The 14,602-nt window shown below is 44.5% G+C and overlaps 1 protein-coding gene across 1 annotated transcript in view; it reads left to right on the top strand.

The window, feature by feature from the left end:
- Positions 1-11,733, top strand: part of LOC109952841 (tetratricopeptide repeat protein 28-like) — a 30,955-nt gene extending 19,222 nt beyond the window's left edge. Inside the window, 16 exon segments of the mRNA XM_020588124.1 lie at positions 1,192-1,321; positions 1,531-1,758; positions 2,021-2,192; positions 3,687-3,812; positions 4,213-4,357; positions 4,442-4,621; positions 4,812-5,368; positions 5,446-5,693; positions 5,910-6,034; positions 6,375-6,452; positions 6,539-6,698; positions 7,106-7,182; positions 8,025-8,154; positions 8,984-9,091; positions 9,204-9,831; positions 9,922-11,733. Of these exon segments, the coding sequence (XP_020443780.1) occupies positions 1,192-1,321; positions 1,531-1,758; positions 2,021-2,192; positions 3,687-3,812; positions 4,213-4,357; positions 4,442-4,621; positions 4,812-5,368; positions 5,446-5,693; positions 5,910-6,034; positions 6,375-6,452; positions 6,539-6,698; positions 7,106-7,182; positions 8,025-8,154; positions 8,984-9,091; positions 9,204-9,831; positions 9,922-10,984 (4,155 nt within the window). The 3' untranslated portion in view covers positions 10,985-11,733.
- Positions 11,734-14,602: the final 2,869 nt, after the last annotated feature.

Consider the following 14,602-nt stretch of genomic DNA (forward strand, 5'->3'; position numbering starts at 1 on the left):
GGGTCAACAGTCCAGTGTGATGGGGAGTGTAGGAAAGAGGTGAAGAGGTGAGTGCAGGCAGGTTGGAGTGGGTGGAGAAAGGTGTCAGGAGTGTTGTGTGACAGAAAAGTGTCAACAAGAATCAAAGGAAAGGTGTACAAGACAGTAGTGAGACCAGCTATGCTGTATGGGTTAGAGACTGTAGCAGTGAGGAAAAGAGGCACAGATGGAGGTAGCAGAGATGAAGATGTTGAGGTTCTCTTTAGGAGAGACCCGGATGGCCAGGATTAGGAATGAGCACATCAGAGGGACAGCTCAGGTCGGCTGTTTTTGGGGACAAGGTCAGAGAGGCCAGATTGAGATGGTTTGGACATGTGCAGAGGAGGGATAGTGGTTATATTGGTAGAAGGATTTTGGAGATGGAGCTGCCAGGCAAGAGGCCAAGAGGAAGGCCAACGAGGAGATATATGAATAGTCAGTTTGTCTAGTGTGTAGGATACGGGAGAAATGAGCAGGTGTAAAAACTTGAGCAACTTTGACAAAGGTCAGTTTGATGGAGAGATGAGAGGCAGGATATTGACCTCAACAGTTCTCCCAATTATTCAGATTACTGTGTATGTAGTGCCACCCAGTGGTGACTAATGTAACTGCATGTTCAAGGAAACTCCTGACTGACTGATTGGAAACACAACCAGCAGGTCCCCTGATCAATCATCTGATCATTGTCCTGATGATCTGATTGATCTGTTTATCCCCAGAATGTCAGACACTGGGGAAAAAGTCCCACTGTGACTCTCCAGAGCCAAAGGTGGCGTCTCCACTTGTGTCCAACCAACAGACCCACAGAGACTCAGCTGATTCTCATGTCTGACAAAGAAAAGCATCAGCTCCTCACATTAAAGAAGGTGGAACCAGAACATGTCGGTGACTGTTGCTTCTAAATAGCTGAGGTTCATTTTCTACCAGTGAACTGACTCATGGCTGCAGCTCTAGGTCACTGAATGACTTCATGAGGACGACACAAAGGGTTGGACACAGTGGGGTCGGACGCAGTGGGTCAGACACAGTGAGGGGATCTGGTTTGGAAGGAGGAGGTTTCCTCCTCCGACAAAGGAGCACAGGTGGATATGTGCATACTCAGCTCTGGGTCCTACAGTTTGATGGCGTATATGAATCTCCTTGTGATGTTTGTTTGTCTGCTGTGTGTTTCAGTTGTACAGAGCCTCTGTTTTATTTGAGGCAATTCGTCATGAGACGCAGCACAGTACGGATTACAAGCTCTCTCTGTTTGATCTGCAAACCAGCTCGTACCAGGCTCTCCAGAGAGTCCTCGTCAGCCTAGGTGAATTAACTGGCTCTCCTCTTGTGTTATTTTATTGTGTGAATCACTGTGCCTCACTTTGCTTATAATGTGCTGTCATCATTTTACTGTCTGCTTTCTCTGGGCGCTTGTTAGCAGTGCACAAATGATCACCTGCTGTCTGGCTGCATCTGTCTGTCTGGTCTCCCAGATCTCTCCATTACTACTTTACCTTCTGTGTTACCACTCAGGCCGGCATGATGAGGCGCTGGCCATAGCTGAGCGAGGGCGAACACGTGCCTTTGCTGATCTCCTGGTTGAACGCCAGAAAGGAAGTCAAGAAGCAACGAGCACTGACCCGTACATCCCAGTGACTGTAGAGCACATCCTGGAGACGGTCAACGGTCAGAGGGCCACGGTCCTCTACTATTCTCTGGCTGGAGGCTTTCTCTACAGCTGGCTGATATCTCCTGGTACAGGTATGCACACACACACACACACACACACACACACACTTTATATAGTTGGGTGGCCACTCACTGTTTTAATTTATTCCTGAACCTCCTACCCAAACGGATGCAGTCAGTGATGCAGTGTAGACCTCCACTGCTGCCCACCAGCTATTAAACCCTGCCCCCCAGTTGGCCACACCGCTGCACTGGGGGGCAGGGTTCTGGATGTGAGGCCTGTCTTTTTTCAATGCAATAATTCAGTCTTGTTCTTGCTGCAATGCTGTAACAGGTATCGTGAAGTTTAATGAAGTGTATCTCGGAGAGGCCGGAGTGGAGGTATCTGAGTTTGAGGATGGCGTTGGGAGCCCGCAGGGCAGAGGAGGAGGTGGAGGGCCTCTGTCTCTGGAGCAGTACATCTGCAATGCTAGAGAGGCTCTGGGAGTGGACAGCTACCACAGCAGGTAGTGCTTCTCTCCTCCTTCTCCTCCTCCTCCTCTTCCTATGTCGTCTTTTGTGTATTTCACCTTTGACTGCCTCACATATTAGTCATGGAGAGCTTTGCTTTAGAAATGGTGTAGAAATTTTAGGGACATTCATTATGCAGAGTTTGTGCAGGTAAGAGAGTTTGGTGAGTCTGACTTAAAACACTCATATGAACCTTACAGAGACAAATTCAGGACAAGAAAATGTTCTTGCATGAAAGCCAGTGAGTCTTTATCAGACGGCCTCAGGTCTACAGCCCTACCCTGTGCAGAGGGCTAATAAGGAATTGTAACTGGAATGATGAACGTGGTAAACACTGTGCCTGCTAAATATCAAATATTAATATATAGGATTTAGCTCAAACCTCCATTGCTGCAAAGTTTTACTATTGAACTGTACATATCCAGTCGTCAAAACACAGAGTGAACAAAGCAAGAGAGAGGAGGTGCATACTGGATGTCATGTGTCTCCCTTTTCTCCCGCTCTCCCCTGCCATGTTTTCCTGTCCTTGGTTACCCTGCAACCTTAGACCTTTCTTGGCACAACTGGACCTGACTGTAAATCACTACCATGTGTCATGTCAGCAGAAGTTCCTCCACACAAACTGCGTCTCAGCTTTCTGTGGAAACCACTGCAGTGGGTTTGCTGTAGCCAGCAGTGACTCGCAGCGTCTGTCGCGTGTGTTTGTGTCAAAGCTGTGGCAAGCCTGAGGCCTCCTTCCATTTATGTGTGATGCTGTGATCCACAGTATGAAAAGTATCTACACATATGCAGAATTACAATGCTGTCCAAACCACCAGTACTGTGAGTTTTACTACCTTCTAGCATGTAACCCAGGCAGCAAAAACTGCTATTCTAACGCAGATCAAATCTCCCTGAGTGTGTGAAAACTGCAGCCAGAGGAGTCATAAAAAGCATGGGTGTCTGCAAAGGGCCAGATCTGTGGGCTATTGGTCCAGTTCATGAGACTGCCTGTTCCTTCTGTCTGTAAAAAGACTTGCATTTCAACATGGAACTGATGACTTAACTTGTACTTGCCTTCTACGTTTTCTTTTTTCCTTAACATAGAAAGGTTTGCTGAAAGCATCACCAGCAGAATTAACAAGTTGATTCAGGAATTTAATGCACTAAATGACTTAAGTCCAGATGTTTTGTTGCTACTGGTTTGCTTGGTCTGGGTTGACAAGAAGCTAAAAGTGGCTAATGTTAAGGACTAAGGGGGGTCATCTAGTGTAACAATGCTACTGTTAGACAATGACTAACGACAATGAAGAAAACAATCTTGTGAAGAACATATGATCATAGTTTATGGATAAATCTATTTCTGAATGAACTGTGAAGGACATAAGAAATAAAGTTACTACCAATAAAAGTGATAACAATGCCACTATTTCTTCTCACTGGGTGATAATAAAACGTACCTTGTTGAGTGCATGGTTCGTGACTGGCTTGTGCTTCTGTCTACTTTGCAGAGTTTGCTCTAGCAGTGAGACAGAAAGCGAAGCAGGAGATCTATTAGAGCAACATTTTGAGGAGCTGAACGACAAACTCAGGTCGGGCTACTCGTGCACAGTCTCCAGAAACAACCTCTTCAACAGGTCTGATTTAGGTTTTTACGTTTGATTCTGTACAGACATTCTTAGTCCCCAGACGAGGAACCCTAATGACCCTGGTCATCCTGTGACTTTTCATCTAGGTCCAGTATGACGTGTACATTTCTGGTTTTAAGTGATGTGTCTCAACAACTATTGGGTTATTTGCCATGAAATTTGGTGCACAGATTTGAGTTTCCTCAGGATGAACTTGTAATCCTCTGACTCCTTAACTTTCCATCATCAGGTCAACATTTGAATTTGTCCAGTACTTTGGATCAAATACCACCAACACTAATCATGTTCCCATCAGCCTCAGCAAACAGTCAACAGCCTAGCATGGCTTGAGACCCGTAGTCTTGTTACTGACTGATTTAAATAGTGTGTGTGTTTATATCTCTTACAGAAGCTGTCAGAGCGTGACCAGCCTGTACAGTGCCACAGTGTCTCCAGCGAAGGACAGCTTATCCTCTCCTCCTTCCCGACCGAGTAACATCAACAAACCTCCTCTGCGAGCCCTTTATGACTTGCTCATCGCGCCAATGGAAGGGGTATGTATGTGCATTTATCCACACATTTACATGTCCTGTTCGACTCCTCTTTAACTCAGTCTCTTCGTCTTCTTTTCTCTGCAGGGCCTGATGCACAGTAGTGGACCGGTGGGCAGACACAGACAGCTCGTATTAGTACTGGAGGGGGAACTCTACCTGATCCCGTTTGCCTTGCTCAAAGGCAGCTCCTCTAATGAGTACCTATATGAAAGGTTCAGTCTCATTTCCGTGCCTTCTTTAGCCAGCCTGGGAGCCACAGTGAAGGTAAACAAATCATATTTATAATAAGATCTATGTCTTAAACACTGAGGTGGTCCCCCTACGTTTGTAAAAATATATGCAAATTGTTGACGTCTTGTTGGGTCACTGACTTCTCATATCATATTTTTCCCCCTGGAGATTTAATGCTTTTGCTCCATATAAATCTCTGACCAGTGCTCTAACCACCTCACAGCCTCATCCTCGCCGCGGTGGCCCCCTAATTTGCTCAGATGCTGGTTCAGTGGCTGCAGTGATTGGGCCTCCTCGCCTGCCCCCCAGTGTGATGGACCGCTGGCTGTGGGGTCCCTTACCTTCAGCCCAGGATGAAGCTCTCTGGCTGGGGGAACAGCTGGGATGTCATCCCCTAACTGGAGCAAATGCCACAAAGGAGCGTGTTTTAGCAGCTCTGAATCAGACGGAGTGTGTTCACTTTGCAACTCATATATCTTGGAAGCTCGCTGCTTTGGTCCTCACCCCCAGCCAGGAGTCTGCTGGAGGAGAGGCCTCAGGTGGCCGACCCATGGAGAAATCGTTGTGTGGGGTGACGACCTCTGGCGAGACAGCAGATCAGGGCAGAAAGGTCAAGGGGTCATTCTCAAAGAGTCACAGCAGTCCAGAGAGACTTAGAGGAGCAGATGAAACAAGTGAGGATGGGGAGAGCGTGTGTGACAGTCCAGCGCTTCAAGACTTCCTCCTCACTGCTGCTGATATCCTGGGCCTGTGCTTGAGCATTAAACTGGTAGTTCTGAGGTAAAACCTTTCACACATTTCTAGGAGTCTGTTAGGTTTGACAGATCCACCTAATCTCTGGCTCTGTGTTGCCTTAGGCTGTACCCAGAGTCCAGCAGCAGGGTGACAGCTGATGGGCTGGTGGGTCTGACCCGAGCCTTCCTGGCTGCAGGGGTCCAGTGTGTGTGTGTTTCTCTGTGGCCTGTGCCGATGGCTGCCTCCAAACTGTTCGCACACACATTCTACACTGCCCTTCTCAGTGGCACCAAAGCCAGTGCAGCTCTGACAGAAGCCATGAAGACCCTGCAAAGCAGCAAACACTTCTCACATCCCTCCAACTGGGCTGGTGAGCACACAACCGCAAACATAAGCACTATAACTCTGACAGAAACTAGCACTCATGACTTTCAGCTGTCAGAGAAGATGCTCTACAAAGCCCCTGTTCACTACCCGCTCAACAGCAAGTGGCCAAGTTAATCAGTTGCTGCAGGTTTAATATATTATCGAACAACTTAAAAAGAAACTGAAGATATCATCTTTAATATCATGGTGTGTTTTTTAGGCTACATGCTGATTGGCAGTGACATGAAGCTGAACAGCGCTGTGTCACTGGTTGGACAAGCCCTGGCTGAGATCCTCCAGCACCCTGCCAGGGCCAGGGATGCCCTCAGAGTGCTGTTACACTTGGTGAGACAGCTCTATGCTTCCAGTTATTAAAAATGTCAGCCTTTATATGAGTCTAGACCAGTCCCTGAGCTTCTGATGGTTTTCATACATCACTGTCTTTGCATCTAGTGAAAAACTATTCAAATATAATGTTGCTTGTACAGATGGGAGGAAATCAACTCAGCTCTCAAGTATCAGTACAAATTCAGGCTGGATATGCTGAGCTCAGTCATCATCGTTAGCAGCAGCACTGCATCAGAGCTGGGTTCTTCTGATGTTCCAGCCATGAAATCCCCACAGCGCTCAAAATGGCAGCTTCATCACACAGTGATGACTTAACATGAACTCGTTCTCTCCACAGGTTGAGAAGTCTTTGCAGCGCATCCAGAGTGGCCAGTGTAATCCAATGTACACATCGCAGCAAAGCGTAGAGAATAAGGTCTGCGTGTGTCCTTCTAGATCTTTACACGTCAGCCTCTGTGTCTCCTCTACTCACATCTGTGTGTTTTCCGTCCTCGGGGGAAGGTCGGCGGGGTGCCTGGCTGGCAGGCCCTCCTGTCTGCAGTGGGTTTCCGTTTGGACTTCTCTGGTAGTGGTGCTGGTCTCCCTGCGGCGGTTTTCTTCCCAACGTCAGATCCCGGGGACCGGCTGCAGCAGTGCAGCACCACCCTGCAGTCTCTGCTTGGTACCACAGCTTGGCTTCAGTCAATCAGTCAAGTTTGATTTGTATGCTGCCTTTTGTTCATGCAATTCAAAGTGTTTTACTGATGAGTGACAAGCTGAAAATAGGGCTGAGCAGTAAAACTGTTTGAAAACTATCTGAGAGTAATGCACTGAACAACAAAACAGATAAAAACAGTGACAAAACATATGAGGAGGCAACATTTTAAAACATGAAAACAATAAAATAATGCTCATAACATATTCTATTCAAGGACCAGGTGAAAGAGGGTCTGGGGCAGCCAGGCTCTTCAAAGGCAGAACATAGCAGTTGTATAAATAATTATTATAATTCATAAAAAATAAATATCTTTTACAAAAAGATGCAACATTTCTTCTCAAAGAGCTCATTAGCGTTTTGTGCTTCCTCAGGTCTTCCTCTTCCCGCTCTGCAGGCGCTCTGTAAACTGGTCCCAGCGTCTGAGGCTGGAGAGCAGCTCATTCATAAGGTGCGGCCACGTTGCACTGTTTTTCATGCCAGTAGTGGAAGAAGCAAATGCTCTGACACAACAATGTACATATGGTTCATTAGTGTTAAAAGGTATGCGGCAAAATGGTGTTTTAGTATTGTCAACAAGTGTCTTTAAAGTAAGAACACTGGGTCTGTAGTAAAGGTCCCCTGTAACTGGTATGTTATTATGTAGTATATGAGATTATTGTTGTGGCATTTTACTGTTAGCGCTGCTCCAAGTGGAACTAGTGTCAACTACTGTATTTACAGTTAGCTAGTTTAGTCCAGTGGTTCCCAACATCAGAGTCGGGCCCCTCAAAGGGGTCACTAGATTCATGGGAGAGGACAGAAGAACAAGGTTCTGCTCCACAAAAAGCAGCTTTTTGGTGAAATGGTGAGTAATTTCACTTGTGTGGGCCTTGAGCGGTCATCCAGTACCATGAGCAGGTCTTCATTCAAGCATGGCCATCATCCAGTACCATGAGCAGGTCTTCATCCAAGCATCCAAGCATGCCTGAGTGTGCAGTGCCTGAAACCCAACATTTACACAGGGAAAAAGAAAACACCAAAGTTGTTTCCTCTCCTCGTATACCCACCACTTGAAGGCAGTTAAAAGCGTGGTGAGTGTTTCAGTACCAACAAAGTACCAGACTGGGCAAAGCAGGCACGCAAAGAGGTTGCTGTATATAAATCTAATGAAAGGTCTGACAGATGTGGCTGCTACATCAGTCTTTCCATAAGGAGAATTATTCTTTCAGACTTGGTTTGTGCTCTGCTAGTTTTCACATGTGTATATTAGCATTTACTTCTCCTCCTCCTTCAATCTTCTTTCCTTGACAGCTTCACCAAGTGCTGGTCCAGTTGCAGTCAGGTGACAAAGAGCAGGACTTTTCACTGGCTCCCATTCAAGTGTCGATAAGTGTGCAGCTGTGGAGGCTTCCAGGCTGCCACGAGTTCCTGGCAGCGCTCGGTGAGTCACCGTTAGAAGAAACTGAGTTTCATTTTCAGTTTTCACATTTTATTGTCATTAACTAAGTTCATCAGTTAACAATTACTAGGCTCATAACTGCAGTTCATCATGTTTTCACAACTCTAAACTCTAATCACAAAGAGAAAGTAATTGTAGTGATGGTAAAAGAAAACTGAAGTTAACTAAGAGTCTACATTAATGCATCAAGAAAGACAAAAGAGATGTACTGTACTTTTAGTTACAGATCTGTATGAGTATGTATATTTGGATATACATATATATATATATACACACCCACCCATCTACGTACATTTAACTCAGTATTTCCTTCATGTTTTCACCAATTCTTTCTGTTTGTGCATACAGTTCTGATTTCTGTGGTGAACACACGCCTCCAACAGGCAACATTACTCTTTGGCTTTCTAGCTTTTTATTTCATCAGGACTTCTACGATGGACAGTTTGGCTACATAGCTGCAGAGCATCTGGATCAAAATGAATTTATCAGCAACTTAATCACTGTTAAACCCTGTATAACTGGGCCCAAAACTAAAAAGTGGTCCTGAGTATTGTAGTGCTGCAGCTGGTCAACGTGCTGCTGATGTGACCTACTTCTTGTGCTGTTGCCCATCTTGTTTTGTAAGATTGTGTTTGGTGTGTGTAAAATCTTAATCTCCACAGTATTTAATTATTTAGCCATTAAATAAATGTAAAAACCACATCAATTTTCTCTGAAATGTTCTGGAATAGACAGATAATGTAACATTTAAAACCTGCACTCAAGTACATGAGTACATGAACTTCGTGACCTTCTCCTCTGTGTGTGTTAGGGTTTGATCTCTGTGAGGTGGGTCAGGAGGAGGTCGTGTTGAAGACTGGAAAACAGGCCAGCAGACGCACCGTGCATTTTGCCCTTCAGTCTCTTCTAGCACTGTTTGGTGAGATTAATGCTGCTCATTCTACGTTGGACTTTCTTCAGAGCTAAATTCTACTGAATCTTGTTCTTAATTCCAGCCACATAACTTGAAATCATTTCATTGCATGTTTCAGACTCCACAGAGCTTCCCAAGCGACTAAGCATGGACAGTTCGTCCTCTCTGGAGTCTCTGTCCTCCTCCCAGTCCACCTCCCAGCCGCACTCTCTCCCCCTCTCCTTTGGGTGCTACCCTCCTCAGCCCTCCTTCTTCCCCCCAGTCTGCCCAGACAACCTCTCCTGCGACGCCATCTCCGTCTACAGCTTCAGCTCCCTTGCCTCCTCTCTCTGTTTCCTGTCCTGACCAGAGCCAGCAGGAAGTGACATCATCAGCCAGTGCTCACATCAACAGGAGCCAGAGAGACCTCGTGGAGGAGCAGGCCGCTACGCCTCGCACTGCCATTCAAAGGGTCAGCTGGCCAATCATGGATGAGGACCAGCAGGAGAAGGGGAGGACAAGGAGTATGAGGGGTACTCCATTATAAGCAGTGAGCCATTAGGTCGAAGGGGGAGGGACTGTGACACACTGCCGCTACCTGCAGGACACAGACATGGCAGAGGTGGTGCTGGGAGAGGATCTGCTGGGGGTCATGGGTATCCTCTAACAGTTTCCTCCAAGGGAAGCATCAGCACACCTACATCTCCAATTAAAGCTCCGCCACTGGCCCTCACAGTGGCAACCAGCACCAAGCTCAAGCAGGAAACGTAAGTTCACTTAGTGAGGAGGAAGTCACCTTATTTATAACTCTTGTTCTTGGGTTAATTTCTGTATACCTTTTTAACCATTATTTTCAGCTCATCTCCTCAGAGGACTGAGAAAGGGAAGGTTAGCAGCTCTGAGTCAGACCAGTCGAGTACTGAGACAGACAGCACAGTCAAGTCTCAGGAAGAGAGGACGGGGCCTGCTGGACAACTGGATCCCCAGGCACTGGTCCAGAAGATCCTGGAGGAGACCCAGAGCCACAGGGAAGCTGTGGAGAGCCTGCAGAAGGTAAAGACACTGAGGGCGCCTGAGGGGAGAGAAGAGACTCATGACAGACAGTCATCGCTTTCTGCTACCATCAGTCCAACTCTGACTCCAGCAGGAGGAACACGAGTGTTTCAGCCCTCTGAGACCAGTGCGTTTAGCAGACCACCCAGTAGAGCAAGTCTAAAAGCCTCTTCGTCTCCTCTGTCGCTCTCTGCTCATCTTTCACCCCTCTCCACCTCTGTCTCAACACCTCTTCCAGCTCGGCCTAAACCACCATCCCGCTCGTCCTCGCTGCAGAAAATCAGCTCAGGCTACAGCAGCCCAGCTCATTCCTCTCCCTCTTTACGTCTCTCTGTGAAAGGGCAGGCTTCACCCTCCCCAGATGTGAAACTGAAATACCCTACCTCTCTGTACACCGCCCACATCTCACCTTCCCCATCGCCAGCTCTTTCCTATTCCTCAACAGGATCCATTTCGGCCTCGTCCAGCCCTGCCAACACCCCCAAACTAAACCAGTCCCAACAGAACAAAGTTCAGGCAGTTCATAACTTAAAAACCTTCTGGGCCAGTGCTGGCCAGAAGCATGAGGAGCCCTGTCCTGCCAGTTTACTTCGAGGTGGAAACAAAAAGATGAGTACAGTCCAGAAAGATGTTTTGGGTTTGCTGAATCTCTCACCTAGACCTGAGTCTGTCAGTAAAAATGTCAATGAAGCTGAGGATCACAACACTGACAACAGACCAAACGGTCACCCAAACCTGGAGGCGAAACCACCATCACCTCCATTTTCTAATCGTCCCACAAACTCTAAAGGAAGCATCAGACTTCGCTCTGGGAATGGCTACAAGTTCCTCTCACCAGGACATTTTTTCCCATCTTCTAAATGTTGAGATTTTTAATATTTGCCACTCCAGGCCCGGAGCTATTAGGCCGTCTTCTGTTTCTTTTTCTGCATTTGCACAATGACAGAAGCTGTCAGCAAAACACAACCACATTTTTAGCAATACCCGCTGAAGAGAAAGAATTTAAAAAGTACTGTTTCATTACTGACTGTGATTTTACACGTCATTACCTTTTTGTGAAGTTAATGTTTTAAATGTGATGACTGTGCCTTTTTCTGGAGAAAGCTAGAAAGAAAGACCGACTTTTATTGTGTTTTCATGCCTGAGTAGAGTGCACGTGTCTCAGTGCCTCACAATGCACTGAAAATAAACTGACTGAGAAAAGGAGAACAGTTTGTCAGATTTAACACTCACTGTATTTGTGTAAGTTAACCTGAATTTGAGCTTGATTTATCATGTATTAATTAGTGTTAAATGTCATTATCAGTGCTTACTGTTGTCATTTATTTTGTAAAGTAAACTGTGTTACAGTCTTTATTAAACATTTTATAAGGACAAAACCAGGAAGAAGTCAAGATTAAAGTAAACTTTTTGATACTTTTATGGAGATTTGATTTCATGTGTGACTGTCAGCATGGTACCTTTTGCTGTTGAGTGTTTCCTATTGTACAATTTAGCAGCGGTGCCAGACTTTTGTTCAGAGACATCACAGTTCTCAAGAACTTGCCAAATAAAAATGTTTTTCCTTCTCTTGCTTTGATGGCCATAATGAAGCCAACAGTTCTTCAGACATGTTTCCTTGTAATAAACATGAAAAAATAAATCTTAGATTACTTGTTATAAGTAGTAATGTTCATCCTATCCTGTTCTAACAAAAACTCACTAATCCACTAAATGTATTTACTCAAGTACTGTACTTGTTGTTAACTTTTAGTTAAGTAAAATACCAGCTCCATCACTCTGTATTCTTATTATAGCCAACCTGTACAGTAGATTATACTGAGACAACCTATGTCTGTTGGTGTTCTGTAACTTCCTCATTGTATGTATGCGTGTCATAGGATTGTAGGACTATACTTGCAGTGTTGGCAGAGGTAGAAGAGGTACTCTGTAGATATTTACTGACAGTTTTATGCATGCTCTATTTATCACTTTTTTTGGCTAGAAAATCCCCAGATCCAAGCAGCCTAATACAAAATTGGACATACACAGGATTTATTCAGGTTCATGGTTTCTACCAAGATCTTTGCAAAGCTTAACTTTATTTAGCATAAATAATAAATGTACTTGGTTAATTCCACCACTGTATGTAGGTAAATTGTATACTACAGCCCACAGGGACACGGTGGTGTGGGTTTTTCAGCCAATCAGATACAGAGGGGGCGGGACAAAATTGTTGATCCCTCTGTGTGGTGTCGCCTCCCAGTGCGCAGCTGCAGCGTGTGACGAAGATGGTGCTCATCAAGGAATAGTGAGTCTGAAGTGTCTTTAAAAACGTCTTTCGTTGCATTTAGACTGGCGTTTTCACTTCCCGGAGAGTTTAATATCTCTGTTGTGTTCATTGCTAGATTTTGTGGTCCGGTAGTCAGCTAGTTTTTAGTAGGGTGGATCAGGACGTGGATAACGGTACACACCGGTCTTTTTTAGGCGTTGCTAGCGCTTGCTAACATTAGCTTGAGTTTTAGCAGCAGAAGGGTTAATTAGCTTTTTAATGAGAAAGAGTTGCATTAAATGACTGCACTGGTTAATGGTAACTTACACACAGTCTGCACATTCACTTACTTAACGTGACTTTAATTATTGAATATGTCATCAACAGTAACACAGCTAACGAGTTAGCAGCGTGTTTTAGCAGTAAAGTGTCATAATGTTAAGCTTTGGTCCCGCGAATGACAGATTAAGGTTCTTTCTCCGTCGGATTTACAATAAATGCTAATCGGCTAAACTAGGCTAGCTGTAGCAACCGGCTAGCTGCTAGCGTGACAATTTTCACCGGAGTTCATCTGTAATACACATATCGAACATTACCTGCTAGGTGATAACCTAGCTGGTAGTTATGTTTCATTTAATATTAGTATTAACACATGGTTCGATTCTAACCGGCCTCCGGTATTAACCATAACACATAGCAGCTGTATCATTCAAGCTAGTTTGGGGTTATGGAAGGACTAACTACTTAGCTTTTACTTTGTTGGCGTTAGCATTAGAGAGTTAGCCTTTTAACTGACTGGTTAACAGTGTAATGCTGACTCGTTCCACACCAAATCATCATTTTGTCTATAAATCACGTGTGCTGGTCTGTACATTGATCGCTACATGTATATTTTCTCAGCAAAGTTAGCTTTACACATGTGGCTAACCCATATTAGCCCCATATTAGCTCCATATAACGGTATCTACTGTCGGTGGTAATCGATACCATAAAATAATAGCAGGGCTAGCTATCGATACCATATTTTTATATCAAAAGCAGCTAGTATATTATTCTGTAAGGGAACGAAAGATGTCACAGGGTGGACCAGCTCTGGAGTCTATTACTTTTTAAAGGGCTGTAAACTACTAACCGGCTACTTCTGAATATATTTTAATTACCTCAGAGTGATTTGCCACACGTCTGTCTTTACTGTTCTCTGGTAATCCCATTCATGCCTAAACACAATGAAGAGTTTTTTAGTGGTAAATAACAGATATGAGTGAGTGAAGGCTCACAGCGGCAGGCTTTCCTCTAGTGCAGAACTAAGTAAAGTGTTCATATGCCCAGGATGTGTTCCAGCATGTGAGAGTTCTGTTTAGTTTATTGATCCTATTGATCCTACTGATTCTAAGACAAGACTTTGTGATATCGATATTATTGATACTTTGGGGATGGAGCTATGCACTCCCTTGGTACACTCAGCTGTAGAGATTGCTGCTTTGATTTTGTGTAAACATCTGCGTTTCAAACAACATGGATATAGTAACGTTTAATCATTTGTATAGCATTGATTGTGCATTGTAAGACATATGTGTGTAAAACTATTAGTAATGGGTATGGTGTGTCTCTAGAGGTTGGAAGTTCCTACTTAGCCATCTAAAAGAAAAAGCTAAGAAATGACACAAAATAATACTTAAAATAAATGTGATAGTTTCTGGGATATATTAAATTATACTAGAGCTAAAGCTAATGATTATTTTCACTATTGATTAACCCATATACATTAAAAGTTGGTAACAAATCACATATTTGGACATAGATACACTGGATTTCCATAGCAATACTAGTGCAACTTCAGATTGTCCAAGTCAGTTAAAACCAAAGTGTTGTTTTTTTTTTGCCTGAGCTGATGTAGTGTAATTTTCTCACAATGTGCTTTTTAATATGGTGTTTCATTAATATATTAACTGAGTTGCTCACAATCAAAAAGGAGGCAGACAAAATCGTGTCCTGAATCAGCCTGTGCTGAGTCATTCATGCAGTTTGGGCCGTTTTATTCTTTTTCTACTTCCACTGTGTCATTGAGTGTGAACACAGTTTGTTTGGGTATATAATGAATGCACAGCACAGAATACTAAGGTTTCAAATTGCAAGCCGTTACTGGCCACATCATGCTTTGCGTGTCTTTCTGTGGTGAAGGTTTAAACAATTGGAAATGTAAAATGGAATGTAAAAGCGTAGCACACCAGTCT

The sequence above is a fragment of the Monopterus albus genome, unplaced genomic scaffold (assembly GCF_001952655.1).
Source record: "Monopterus albus unplaced genomic scaffold, M_albus_1.0 scaffold504.1, whole genome shotgun sequence".
Classification (NCBI taxonomy): Eukaryota; Metazoa; Chordata; class Actinopteri; order Synbranchiformes; family Synbranchidae; genus Monopterus; species Monopterus albus.